This window comes from Urocitellus parryii, chromosome 5 (genome assembly GCF_045843805.1).
Source record: "Urocitellus parryii isolate mUroPar1 chromosome 5, mUroPar1.hap1, whole genome shotgun sequence".
In the NCBI taxonomy this organism is placed as follows: domain Eukaryota; kingdom Metazoa; phylum Chordata; class Mammalia; order Rodentia; family Sciuridae; genus Urocitellus; species Urocitellus parryii.
The window spans coordinates 65,548,029-65,563,305 of NC_135535.1; the positions used below are offsets into that span (position 1 = coordinate 65,548,029).

General features: G+C 38.3%; 1 protein-coding gene across 3 annotated transcripts in view; it reads right to left on the bottom strand.

Annotated features, from left to right (window-relative positions):
- The window catches only part of Dip2b (disco interacting protein 2 homolog B), a 244,093-nt gene that overhangs the window by 115,380 nt on the left and 113,436 nt on the right, over window positions 1–15,277 (bottom strand). For all 3 annotated transcript variants that reach the window (XM_026407027.2, XM_026407025.2, XM_026407026.2), the window contains exon 2: window positions 6,321–6,392. In XM_026407027.2, the coding sequence (XP_026262812.2) occupies window positions 6,321–6,392 (72 nt within the window). The remainder of the gene's footprint in view (window positions 1–6,320; window positions 6,393–15,277) is intronic.

The following is a 15,277-nucleotide window of genomic DNA, read 5'->3' on the forward strand; positions in this document are numbered from 1 at the left end:
ACAGTATCTGGAACAAAGTCAGTGCTTAGTAAATACATGCCCTTTGGTTCTGTCAGTAACCCTGTGCCTTTAAAATAAACTCTTTTTCCATTAAAGCTGGCTGGATTTATCAGTTACTTCTATTTAAAGTTTCTGAACTTAAAGATTAGACTAAAGGATCAGCACAAGGAAGTTGCCTTCCTAATTCAAAACTTTCCATTTTTCTACAACTACAAAAGTCACCAAGAGTGATTAATTTACAGAGGAGCCATACAATTGTTCTGAAAATTCAGTTCTTCGGATGGTGCCAAAAGAAAGTTAATTTCCTGGCCCTCTCCCTGGAATTTTGCTAATTGAGGCGTGTGGGAACCTTTATACTTGGCCCCAGCAGCTTCCAACTACTGAAAGACATTCTGTGAGCCATTCCTGTCAAGAGTACATGGGGCAGCATGAGCAGAAAATGGGAGGTGTGAATATGCCTCTCAAAGTGGGAGCATTCTGAAGTCTTAAATGTAATTTGAATCTTCTTAACGATATATTTATCTCTTTGTGGGGGAAAGGGGGTGCTGGGGATTGAACCCAGGGGCATTCAACCACTGAGCCACATGCCCAGCACTTTTTTTATATTTTATTTAGAGACCGGGTCTCGATGAGTTGCTTAGAGCCTCATTAATTTGCTGAGGGTGACTTTGAACTTGTGGTCCTTCTGCCTTAGCCTTTAGAGCCACTGGGATTACAGGCATATGCCCAGGGATACTTTTATCTCTTTAAAAGACAGCATGGAGCCAGGTGTGGTGGCGCACACCTGTAATCCCAGCAGCTCAAGAGGCTGAGGCAGGAGGATGGTGAGTTCAAAGCCAGATTCAGAAAAGGCAAAATGCTTAGTGTTGAGACCCTGTCTCTAAATAAAATACAAAATAGGATTGGGGATGGGGCTCAGTGGTCAAGCGCCCTTGAATTCAATCCCCAAAGACAGCATGATCCTTAAATGCCAAATGAAGTTTGGCTTGTTTAACTAAATTATTTTCTTTTTATTTCATTTGATTTTATATCAGACTCTAAAATAATTTTTAAATTTGCAATCCAATGCCATTAAAAAAATTGAACCAAATGTTTTCTTCAAAATCTATAAATATATATGGGGTCAATATGCTAAGGAATAATCTCCTCTTTTCCTACAGAATTTATATAATATAGATTACCCAGCCCTATAACACATTGCTTTTTGGGAAAGATACCTGTTCAAGAATAAAGATGCCCTCTGCCCCAAAAAGGAATATATACAAATTGAAGAGAATTTACTACTAATATTCTCACTAAAGTATGTGCTTACTAAAAAATGCATTTAGGGTTGAGCAATTCGACACACACTATCCCAACAACTCAGAAAGCTGAGCAGGAGAATCACAAATTTAAGGCCAGCCTGGGCAACTCAGGGAGAACCTATCTCAAAAATTAAATTAAGATAAAATATAATTTTAAAAGGGGGCAGGGTAGAGCACCTCTGGGTCTGATTCCAAGTATCAAAAAAAATGCATTTAGAAAGGAGATTGAACTAAGAAGACAAATAAGAAGGAATAGTGCTTTTATAATTGTTGTTTTTTTAAAGAGAGAGTGAGAGAGAGAATTTTTAATATTTATTTTTTAGTTCTCGGCGGACACAACATCTTTGTTGGTATGTGGCGCTGAGGATCGAACCCGGGTCGCACGTATGCCAGGCGAGCGCGCTACTGCTTGAGCCACATCCCCAGCCCATTATAATTGTTTTTAAAAGAAGGAGTAGCAGGGCTAGGGTTGTAGCACAGAGGCAGAGCACTCATCTGACACGTGCAAGACCCTGGGTTTGATCCTCAGCACCACATAAAAAAAAAAATAAGTGAAATAAAGGTATTGTGTCCAACTACAACTAAAAAATAAATATCAAAAAAAGGAGTAGCAAACAAAGAAATAATTATTAACTACCACTATCTACATAACACAATAATAATAACTGATAATTGAAGCATATGTAAACAAAGTGATGCTAAAATATAAAATGGGAAACAGGCATGTGGCACCTGCCTGTAATCCCAGCAGTTCAAGAAGCTGAGACAGGAGAATCAAAAGATGGAGACTAGGGCTGGGGACATAGCTCAGTTAATAGACTGCTTGCCTCGCATGCACAAGGCCCTGGGTAAAATCCCCAGCACCACCAAGGGAAAAAAAAAAAAAAAAAAAATTGGGAAGCCTGCCTCAGGAACTTAGCAAGACCTACCTTAAAATAAAAAGGACTGAGGATGTAGCTCAGTGGTAAAGGGCCCCTGGGTTCAGTCCCCAGTACTACTAATACTAATAATAATAATAATAAAAGATGGGAAGTGATGGTGATCAACATCAAAGCATCCTAAAGTCCTTGTGTTGTTTGGGAAGAAAATAAAGATACCTGATAACTCTAGACCAAGTTTAGATTAAACAAACAAAAAGCCTTAGGATAGGCCTTGTCAAAACCCTGGGTTCAATACCTAGACTACAAATAAATAAAAATAAATAGATAAATAAATAAATACAAAAGCAAAACTTGACAGAATTACAAGGGAAACTAATAATTCTATAGTCATAGTACAAGTGTGTTGAAACACTTTTATCAGAATTGATAGTTCGGTCAAAAAGTTAGTAAAAAATTCGTTTGAGCTAATGCAAACAGACCTATCAACGCAACAGTTAAAACACAAATAAATGAGTTAATAGAAATTTACCAAAGACTAGGTACAGCTTAATAACAAAGACATGATTTTGTAAAGGTTTGTTCTCTGACCATGGTGAAGTTAAGAAACATTAATCTGGGCTGGGGTTGTGACTCAGTGGTAGAGCACTTGCCTAGCATGTGAGTCAATGGGTTCGATTCTCAGCACTGTATATAAATAAATAAAATTACGAACCATTGATAACTTTAAAAAAATATTGAGGGAGGGAGGGAGGAAGACTGATTCATCTATCAGGGATATAAGCACATGTCTGTAATACCACCAACTTGGGAGGCTGAGGAAGGAGGATTACGAGCTTGAAGCCAGCCTTGGCAACTTAGCAATACCCTGCCTCAAAATAAAAAATAAAAGGGCTGGGGGTATAGCTCTGTGGTAGAGCACCCTTGGATTCAATCTGTAAGTATGGGAGTGGCGAGGGATGAAGAAGAAAATTTATCTTATGAAAAAAGGCAGACAATCTAAGCATGCAACTCAGAAAGATTTTTTAAAGTACAAAAGAGTAAAGAAAATAGAAAAAAATACTTAAGTGACCCAAAAATAATGAAGCAGAAGATAAAGACACACTCAATAAAACGAAAAGTTTATTCTTTGAAAAGACAAACTTCTAGGAAAACTGATCAAGAAAAGAGAAGGTAAGGGGAGAAGGAGAGACACTAATAAGCAAAAGTAATACATAACTACCCTCCACCTTCCTACCCTGGGTACTGGGGATGGAACCTAGAACCTTATGAATGCAGAAAAAGTACTTTAAAGGCTGGGGATGTGGCTCAAGCGGTAGCGTGCGGCCAGGGTTCGATCCTCAGCACCACATACAAACAAAGATGTTGTGTCCACTGATAACTAAAAAATAAATATTAAAAATTCTCTCTCTCTCTAAAAAAAAAAAAGATTTTCTCTTAAAATAAACATAAAAAAATAAAGCAACCTGTGTGTTGTATTTTTTTAAATATTTTTTTAAGAGAGAGTGTGAGAGAGTGTGAGAGAGAGAGAGAGAGAATTTTTAATATTTATTTTTTAGATCTCGGCGGACACAACATCTTTGTTGGTATGTGGTGCTGAGGATCGAACCCAGGCCGCACGCATGCCAGGCGAGCGCGCTACTGCTTGAGCCACATCCCCAGCCCAACTGTGTGTTGTATTAAAAAAAAAAAAGAAAAAGTACTTTAACACTGAGGTACATCCTCAACTCCAAATAAACAATATAAATAAAGCCAAGTTTTTAAAAACAAAAAAAAGTTGGGAAAAACTTAATAAATCTGAAAACTTATACAAAATAAATATATTTCCTTTAAAAATTAAATTTACCAAAACTGACTGACAAGAGAGGAATGACTTTTTAGTTTCTAACATGTTGTGGTTATGGATATGAATTGTATTTACTCAGAAGAGGAAAAGCTAAAAAAGAAGGATAGGGTGCAAGTTCGATGTAGCTGTAGCTGGATTTTCAGTGTTTGTAGGGAGGGGTTGGTAGTGGTAGCAGGGTTGGTGCACAAGTCATAAATTTAATTTTGAATATGTTGAAATGGAGGTGCCTTTTAAGATATATAAAGCATGCAGTTGGAACTATGGATCAGGGGCTCAGGAGACATATGGACTGAAGATAATATTTGGGAGTTACCTGTATTCAAATGATAATTAAAGCCACAGGTGTGGCTAAAATAATCCAGGAAAATAAGAAACACATTGGTTCTCAAAGTATGGTCCCTGAACCAGGAACTTCAAGATTACTTTAGAACTTGACAGAAATGCAAATTCTCAGGCTGTACCTTGATCTACTGAATCAGAAGTTCTGAGAATAGGGCCATTCAATCTGTGTATTAATAAACCCTCCAGTAATTCTGATGTAAACTACAACTTGAGAACCACTAGTACAGAGTGAGAAGACAAGAGGGCTTGGAGCCTTGTCTTGAAAATTGCAGTATTTAACAGAGAAGGATGGCTAAGAGAAGACACAAGAGAAGGGGAAGAAGAATTAGGGGGGGTCTTCAAAAGAAGAGATTTGAAAAGTATAGTGCCAAATACTACTGAGATTTGAAGATGATTATTCCAGAAATAATTGGAATAATGATTAATAATGATTATTCCTGGAATAGGCTGAGAAGTGAGCAGTTAAAACAATAGACAGTATGCACAGTTCTGAGCAGTTTGATTATAAAGCAGGCAATAGAGATGGTGAAGTTGACAGAGGTTGACAAGTAAAAGAAAAATCCTTCCTCCCTCCCTCCCTACCTTTTTTAAAAAACAGGACAATAATACCGGTGGAAGAATCTGCCTGAGAGGGAGAAAGTGACTAAATGACATACCAAGGCAGCAATTAAGCTGTCTGCCTCAGCAGAGGGAGTATTTTGTTATTGACAATGTTTACAACTGCTGCACAAAGTGATAATAAAAAGAAGACCAACCAAACATGGTGGCACACACCTATAATCCCAGCAACTCAGTAGGCTGAGGCAGGAGAATTGCAAATTCAACATTGGCCTCAGCAAATTAGGGAGGCCCTATGCAAACTCAGGGAGACGCTATCTCTAAATAAAATATAATAAGGGCTGGGGATATGGTTCAGTAGTAAAGTACCCCTGGGTTCAATCCCCAGTACAAAAAAAGAGAGAGATAAGCCTTGTTTAGAAGTCAAGGTATGGCAACCCCTTTGGAATTAAGCACAAAAGTGACTCACGTCTTTTAGATATTTAAAAAACTTGTCAAGGGGCTGGGGTTTTGGCTCAGTGGTCAAGCACTTGCCTAGCACTCATGAGGCACTGGGTTTGATCCTCAGCACTGCATTAAAGTAAATAAAGGTATTGTCCACCTACAACTAAAAAATATATATTTAAAAAAAAAAGAGGGTTGGGGTTGTGGCTCAGAGATAGAGCACTTGCCTAGCATGTATGAAGCACTAGGTTTGATTCTCGGCACCACAGATAAATAAATGAATAAAATAAAGGTCCATCAACAACTAAAAAAAATATATTAAAAAAAATAACTTGTCGGGCTGGAGATGTGGCTCAGCGGTAGCGCGCTTGCCTGGCATGCGTGCGGCCCGGGTTCGATCCTCAGCACCACATACCAACAAAGATGTTGTGTCCGCCGAGAACTAAAAAATAAATATTAAAAATTCTCTCTCTCTCTCTCTCCTCTCTCACTCTCTAAAAAAAAAAATAAATAAATAACTTGTCAATCTCTTTACAAAAGCAACAAGTCAGGCTGTTAATTAAATTCTAGATCTGTTCTTCCTCCCTATCTTGCTCTCCTTGTTCTCCATCAAAGTTTGTGCTCTGGCATAAATAAGATGACGTTTTTCCATGGCCTGGAATCTTCTGCCATTGAATCGTCTCAGTATTTCACATACTATCACCCAAGCTCTGCATAAATGACTTGATGACTGTGTGTATTTTTAAAGTGCCTTGCACATGGCAGATGCTCAATTAAGATTCATTTCCTCCTTTCTTTCCTTCCTTTTTTTCCTCTCCCTTGGTGAGAAAACAAACAAAACAATAACAAAAAACAAAACAGGAACAAATTAAAGGTATATTTCTTGTAAGACAGCATCCATTTGGTATAAAAATACTGAAAAAGTTAATACCATTTCTCATCACCTACCTTGTGTCTGTGGGCTGTAAGGAGACAGGAGTTTGGACCTCTTCTTTTCATATCCCTTCTGTGTGATGTCCCCTAAAATAGTAAGAAACAGAAATAGTTTATGCATTATTCTTATTCTGTGGTTGTTCTCATTATAAAAATAAAATTAATTACAGAGTGTTATAGAACTACCACATGCAGTCTGAAGAAAAATGTATGGTTCTTTGCCAAAATTTTGCTAAGTGTAACTTCCCACAGACTTGGAGTGGAGAGAATTGTAGGGCTTGTCCCTGTACCAATCTTGCATAACAATGTGTGACATAATCCAGCAGAGATTCCCAGTTCCAAACTATCCCGACTTTCTTTTCTTTTTGGCACTGGGGATTAAATCCAGGGGCTCTCAACTACCGAACCATATCCCTAGCCTTTCTATTTTGAAACAGGGTCTCACTAAATTGCTGAGTATCACTAAGTTGCTGAGTCTGGCTTTGAACTCACAATCCTCCTGCCTCAGCCTCCTGAGTCACCAGGATTACAGGCATGTACCACTGTAGGTACCCCTAGCTTCCTGGAATTTAAGATATCCTAAAATGGAATGCTGCGAGGCTGACAATGATCTCCTTCAAAAGTTTCAGTTTAACCAAATGGATGCAACTGGTTTGTGAAGTATTTTCTTACACTGCTATAGAGAACTACAAAAAATCATAAGTCTAGTTAAGAGGAACAGTGATGGCTTAGGCACTCGAATGGGATATTTAAAAGACCATCCTCTATCCTAACATCTGTGCTGGAATCTGAAGCTGGAATTCCTATATCCTCTCTCCTTGATTTACTGGTTTATATTATTTACACATATGGCTGTCTTTTCTACAAGGTTAAATTTTAAAAGTAAACATGAAGCACATACAAAGTACAGATACAAAAAATGTCATAAGGATAAACTGATAAATGGAGGAAATGTGTAACTGAAGTGGCAAGAAATGTCTCAGGTAATAAGGAAAGGGGAGAAGATAAACAGGTACAGGGCAGGCTAAAAGGAATAGGAAATGCAGAGGGCCAACAGGGCATTCAAGGGCAGATGACTGAGTCAAAGCTGGGAGAACAAGTATATGTAGTGAAGCACATATGACATGATAGAGCACTGCTTTTCAAAACTGTATTTTTTTTTTTTAAAACCAGAGAAAGCTATTCTATTATTCTATTCTACTTTGGACTAGGATTGAACCCTGGGAAACTATCACTGAGACACATTCCTGGACCTTTCTATTATTTTATTTTTAAAAAGGATCTCGCGGGCTGGGGATGTGGCTCAAGCGGTAGCGCGCTCGCCTGGCATGCGTGCGGCCCGGGTTCGATCCTCAGCACCACATACCAACAAAGATGTTGTGTCCGCCGAGAACTAAAAAATAAATATTAAAAATTCTCTCTGTCTCTCTCTCTCTCTCTCTCCTCTCTCACTCTCTCTTTAAAAAAAAAAAATAAAATAAAAAGGATCTCGCTAAATTGTCATGGCTGGCCTCAAATTTGGGATCCTCCAGTCTCAACCTTTCAAGAAAGTTTTATCTAAAAAGAAGCTGATGATGCTAGTTAAGGGGAGAGCAACAGGGCTCACTGGAGGGCTGCAGCAGGGGGCACCACATGCATATCTGTGCTGGTGCAAGTTCCCAGAGATGAAAAGCAAATTAAGAGAAAGATTAAGGCACTGGATAGAATCTGCTGAGTGGGTGAATATAGGGTAGAGAAGGTAGTTTCTAGCTTGAGCAACCAGGCAGATGATGTTGCTATCTGACAAACAAATATGGCAAGAAGTATATGTCTGGTGAAGTGAGAAGACAAAAGCTGACCCTGTACTTAAGTTTGTGGGTCATCAAGAGGTGTGTGTCTCATCAGAAGTTGGTTATCTGGATCCAGAACTCATAAGAATATAGCTTTGGATCCAGATAATCAGTGGAATCATAAGAAAATAGTTTTACAAAAATAAATAAATTACCCTTTTGAAGTAATTTGGCAATTTCCATCAAAATTTTGACTTAGCAACTAACCATACTTCTAGGAATTTACTTAATGATAATATTAACAAAGTTGCACAAAAATCAATATAAACATATTCTGTGCCCCATTCTTTGTAGTGAAAAAACTGGAAGCAAACTAGTTGCTTATATCTTTATAAGTGGCTTTCAACTAGAAGCAATTGTGCATATATACACACACACACACCCTGCCCCAGGGTGGGGATGCCTGGAAACAGTTTTGTCACAAGTGGAGGAAGAGGTGCTACTGGCATCTGAAGGACAGAGGTTAGGGAACATCCTGCAATGAACAAAGCAGTTCCACAACAAAGACTTATCCAGTATAAAATGTCAACAGTTCTGAGGACAAAGATTCCTGATCTATATGATAATATGCAAGTATTCCAAATGTACTGACACTGGAAGATGTCTAAAACATATTAAATACAAAAGGCAAGCAGCAGAACAGAGGTATATCTAGGGTCTAGTCTTTTAAAATACAGTAAGAGATATGTTTGCATATTTATAGAAATTAATCTGGAAAGCTACTTACTAAATTGTTTATCCTTAGGGGATGGCATTATAGCCCAGTTTCACTTTGTTTTATATTGTAACAGAGTCTGATTTTATCAAAACAAGCTTGATTTATATTAACCAGGTGTATCGATACATGCCTATAATCCCAGCAACTTGGGAGACTGAGGCAAGAGGATCTCAAGTTCAAAGCCAGCCTGAGCAATTTAGCAAGACCTTGCCTCAAAATTGAATCAAATAAAGACTAGGGATGTGGTTCAGTAGTTAAGCGTCCCTGGGTTCAATTCCCAGTACCCTTCCGACAAAATTCATTAAAAATAAATATTCTGTAGATACATATTTGCTAACACAATAAGATGGTCAAAATATTTAGCAGAAAGAAAAACAAGATAATAGTTCACACAGTACATTCTATTTATTTGTTTCTTTTTAAATAGACACTTTAATTTGTTGGTTTGTTTATTTAATGGTACTGGGAATTGAATCCAGGGGAGCTCTATCACTGAGTTATATACCAGCTTCTTCTTTATTTTGAAACAGGGTCTCCTTAAGTTTCTCAGGATTTTCTTGCCTCAGCCTCCCTTTTTCAGAACATTGCTTTTTCAGAAAAGCAATATTTTAAAATACATATATGTATGCATAGAAATAGAATACTTATACATCTTTTTTTGAGGTGGGGGATTGGAGATTTAACTCAAGGGTACTTTACCACTAAGTCACATTCCCAGCCCTTTTTGTTTTTTTAAGACAAGTTTCACTAAATTGCTTAGGGCCTTACTAAATTGCTGAGGTTGGCCTCCAACTTGCAATCCTCTTGCCTCAGCCACCTCTCTCTTTTTTTTTTTTTTTGGGGGGGGGCGGGGGGGGGGAGTGCCAGTATCAGGGATTGAACTCAGAGGTATTCAACACTGAACCACATCCCAGCCCTTTTTTGTATTTTATTTAGAGACAGGGTCTCCCTGAGTTGCTTAGTACCTCACTTTTGCTGAGGCTGGCCTTGAACTCGTGATCCCCTGAGCCATGGGGATTATAGACATGCCCCACTGCACCCGACTACTTCAGCCTCTTGAGTTACTGGGGTTACTGGTGTGTGCCACCGCACCTCACTTATACACTTTTTTTTTTAATTGCTTTTGTTTGACGTGCTGAGGATTGAATCTAGGGCCTTGTACATGCTAGGCAAATGTTCTACCACTGAGCAACACCCCCAGTTTTATGTCAATATATTAACACTATGGCTTGCAAGATTATGAATTGGTTGTAGCATTTTTCTTTTTTCTATATTTTCTAATTTTTCTACAATAAACATTTATTATTTCAAAAATAATATGTATGCTTAAATTTCAGTCCTACTTACTGAATTGTACAAATTTAATCACAATGGTTCTTCATCTCTTTTTATCTAGTGAAACATTAAAAAAAAATAAAAATCTTTACAAATTAGTCAACTTCAGAGTTTTGTAATCCCAAAACAATATACACAATTAACAAAGGGACAGGAACCTACTACCAAGGAAGCCTTCATTAGAAACAGGAAATTATGTCTCTTATTGTAAAAGAAATAATGGACCATTCTCCTCTTCCATTCCTCACTAAAAAGCTCTTCAGCCTTCTCTCTCCTTATCTCCCCCTCTGCTCCCTAGGGGCATAAAGACCACTTCTTGTAGCTCAGAACACATATGATAAAGTGAAAGGCCTTTAAAAAGCATTCTTCAGTGCTTATAGTCTCTATCATTCACTGTCAATAAATAGTCATGAAACAAACTATTAGATTTGGCAGCTGGGATTATCCATCAACCAATCATTTCAGGTTTTGAAAGGGGTCAATCAAGAAGGTCTAATTCAGCCATCCCAATTAGATCTGTTACATTCATAAAACAGCAAAGGAATTAAAAAGACCTGGGAAGAACAGAGCAGCACGGAAAATGGAAGGACTATGAATGTTTGGCCATTCAGTAACCTAAAGATGCCCCTCTCTTTCCTGACCATAGACCCTGCTCAAAAGTCACCTCCATTGTGAGCTTTCCACCATTTTTTAGTTACTCCTCCTAGTCCTCTTACAACTCTGAGCATATTTCTGTGATAGCACGTAGCACATCACTGGTATTTTAATTATTTGTTTACACCTCTATCTCCCTACTAGACTATGCACTTGAGGGCAGAGATTGTGTCTGGTTCATCACTATAGCCTGCCCACAGTCTGGCACAATAGACATTTGTTGAAAGAGTGGCTGAATGAATTAGTAAAATGGAGGAGTAAGAAAACAATAAATCAAAGATGTGTGTACTTGGGCGGAAAATTAAAATGGGAGAAATAGAGATCTTCAGCAGAAGGTGAAAGACCCAAGGAAAAGAATTTAGTGAGCTAGAAGTTTACTGAAACTTAGGACATCTAACTTGACAAAAGACCTTCAAGATGATCAGAAAAGCAATACTTTGACTGCTAGAAGAGAGGAACAGTATATAAATCACAGGGCACTGAAAGGCAGAAAACCTCCAAATCCAGATATAGCCCCTCAGCTAGACCAGACATAAGATTTCAGTGAGAATTTGTCATTCCACATTTCTCCCCCCCCCCACCATACTCCCCCTTTTTTTGGTGCTGTGGATTGAACCAAATAACATTGTGCATATTAGGCAAGCACTTTACCCCTGAGCTACAGCCCCAGCCTTTAATTTCAATTTTTATTTTGAGACAGGGTCTGGCTAAGTTGCCCAGGTTGGCCTTGAACCTATAATTCTTCTGCCTTATCCACAGATAGTTTGGGTTCTTAAAGCATTCTTACCATCTGTAGTTAAGCTCTCTTCTCTCTCTCCTCTCACATCCACCCTCATTTTTTGCATTTTGTGATGCTGAGGATTGAAACCCAGGGCCTCATGCATGCTAGACAAGCACTCTACAACTGAGCTACATCCCCAGCCAGTGACCATTTTTTAAGAATCATCTGAGAAACTTGTAAAAACATAAATTCCCAATCTCTCATGGAGATTCTCATTCAATGAGCCTGGATTAGGAGCCGGAAATCTATACTTCTGACAAGTACTTTTCAATAGATCTCAAAAGTCAGGCAAGTTTGGAGACTGCTGCACTATGGAATCCAGTCTGGAATATGCTGGGTGGTTCTGCTGGCTTAATGTGAGGGGGGGATAGAGGGAGGGAATGTTGTCTCAGATACCTAGCCCAAAGGGAACCTTGGGAGCTCACAGACACTAAATCATTTTCTTCTTCTTCTTTTAAGACACTAAGTCATACCACAGGAATTCTCAGAACACACTTTTTGCCATGTGGTATATGGAACATGAAAGAGCATCAAAACTATACCTGTATAAAATGGCGTGAACCTAAGGTAAACCCGGTGTACAAGGCTCTTGAGAATTAAATACATGAAGATTAGCCTACTCCTCCCACTAGGATAAAGTATTCTTTCCACCCTCATGTACACTTAGAAGAGCAGCCACATCCAGGGGTTAGCAGTATCTGGCAGGTATGGAGGTACATGGTCTTATGAGAAGACATTGAGCATGGTGGTACAGCCTGTAATCCCAGCAACTCAGGAGGCTGAGAAAGAATGATCACAAGTTTGATGTCAGTCTCAGCAACTTAGCAAAACCCTCAGTAACTTAGGGAGACCCTATCTCAAAATTTTAAAAAATAAAAAGGCCAAGGGATGTAGCTTAGCAGTAAAGTGCCCTTAGTTTCAATTCCTACTACCCAAAAATGAAACGTTTAAAAAAGAAGATGCTGACCCAACAACCAAGAGACAAGCCATTAGAGATCTAAGACCCAAACCACTTGAGACTATCCAGTAGCATCAATCCTACGACAATTTTGAATAGCTAATACCAGACATGGAAAGATGTATGTATGAGGTGAAACAGAAAGGAAATAATGTGGGCTGGGGATGTGGCTCAAGTGGTAGCGCGCTCGCCTAGCATGCCTGGGGCACTGGGTTCGAATCTCAGCACCACATAAAAATAAAGATAAAAAATAAATATTAAAAATAAAGATAAAAAATAAATATTAAAAATAAAGATAAAAAATAAATATTAAAAAAAAGAAAATGAATCTCAGCACCACATAAAAATAAAGATAAAAAATAAATATTAAAAATAAAGATAAAAAATAAATATTAAAAAAAAAGAAAATATGTTCCCAACTTCTTTTCTCACTACCCAGAGTCAACAAAAATGACCTGGTATAAGCAGCCTACCAGTCATGTTCAATCCTACTGACAAGAGTGAGCAGACAGGGAGGAGGTAGGTAGAAGTTGTCAGTCAACCTACTTACGGGTCACAAGGTGATAGAAGGGAGGATGGTCCTTTAGTCAGCCATTTAGTCACACATTTACACCAATAAGGTGGTACCATGGGGCTGTAATTAAGAATTTAGTATCTGAGCTAAACACAACCCAATCTAGAACAGAGCTTTATAGCTTCCTAGCTATATGACTCTGGACATGTTTGATTTAACCTCTGGACAAGTCTCAGTTTCCACATCTATAAAATGGGAAACAATAGTATATACCTTGCAAAGTTTTTATTGTGATTAAAAGTATAGGGCCTGGATTGATGGACTTATGTTTTGTGCAAGTACAAATATGACATAATGAATTCCACTATTATGTATAATTATAATGCACCAATAAAAATTTAAAGTAGAGGATCTAGCTAGGTATAGTGGTATACATCTGTAATCCCAGTGCCTTGGGAGACTGAGGCAGTAAGTTCAAAAGTTAAGAGGTCAACCTGGGCAACTCAGTAAGACCCTGTCTTAAAATAAAAAATAAAATAAAAACAAAAAGAGCTGAGGATGAATGAGTTCAGTGGTGAAGTGCCCCTAGGATCAATCCCCAATACTCCCCACCAATAAATACACACATAGTACACGGTATGAGCTATAGAAGATACCAATACCAACAAACGTTTTCTGAAATTCACCTAAAGCCTACCCTATAGCCAGGCAAGGGCAGGGGTAAGCAACTATGGTATAGAAAGGAGACAGAGACAAACATTACTAACACTCCATAATAAAAGTGCCATGAGAAAGTTGCACATTAAATGCAGTTCAAAAATCCAAAAAGAAGCATCATGACCTCAGCCTGGTTAAAGAAAGAAAAGCCTGCCGGGCATAGTGGTACACGCCTGTAATCCCAGTGGCTGAGGAAGCTAAGGCAGGAGTATCACAAGTTCAAAGCCAGTCACAGCAGAAGCAAGGTGCTAAGCAACTCAGGGAGACCCTGTCTCTAAATAAAATATAAAATGGGGCTAGGGACGTGGTTCAGTGGTCAAGTGCCCCGAGTTCAATCCCCAGTACCAAAAAAAAAAAAAGAAAGAAAGAAAGAAAGAAAAAAACTACAAAATGGGTGACATGGGCTAGGGATGTGGCTCAAGTGGTAGCGCGCTCGCCTGCCATGCGTGCGGCCCGGGTTCGATCCTCAGCACCACATACAAACAAAGATGTTGTGTCCGCCGAGAACTAGAAAAATAAATATTAAAAATTCTCTCTCTCTCTCTCTCTCTCTCTCTCTCTCTTTAAAAAAAAAAGACAAAATGGGTGACATGGTTTAGTATGGCCTTTCCTTCTAATATGAGAAATAGGAGAATATTGTATAAATTCTAATGATATAATCTCTTAGTAGTTTGCTAGTTTTACTCTGCTACTGGCTGGTTCAGTACAGATATGGCCACATTTGGTAGCTGGTTTAGGAGTCTTGCAGGGACTTAGGGTAAGAGTAATTTCATTTATAGTCCTGCAAGTACTCTGAACAATTAGGTGTAAAATAAACTTTGGATTTGGAAAATTCTGGACAGTTATAACTTTTTCTGTAGGGAACAATCCTGACAGAGAAGAAGGATTACAGCTATAGCCATAAACTCTTTCTGCTCCAATAGGAAAAAAGAGATATGTGCTACTATAGCGCCACCTCAAAGTCACATCTGTTTAGTCAGAAAAACCATGCTGGGGGACTTTAGGATTGCAATAAAAACATTTTTGAGAATTGAATGGACACACAGAGTATTAAGGAAAAATGAAATAATAGTGTCTAAAGTTACCAGTCTAAACAAATAATCACAATAAAAATACCAAGTAGCTAGGCATAGTGGCACATGCTTGTAATACCAGCTACTGGGGAGACTGGGGCAGGAGGAACACAAATTCAAGGCCGGCCTTGGTAACTTAGTGAGTCTCTGTCTCAAAATAAGGTAAAAAGAGCTGTATAGCTTAGTGGTTGACCACTTCCCTTGTATGTGAAAGGACCTGGATTCAGTTCCCAGTACCAAAACACACACACACACACACACAAAAAAAAAAAAAAAAAAAAAACTGACAAGGGCTACACTAGAGATTATGAACAAAGTTCTCTCCAAGCACAAAGGAAATAATGGTAACAAAATAATTATAATACTCAATAAACAAAAAATGAGAACACTTAT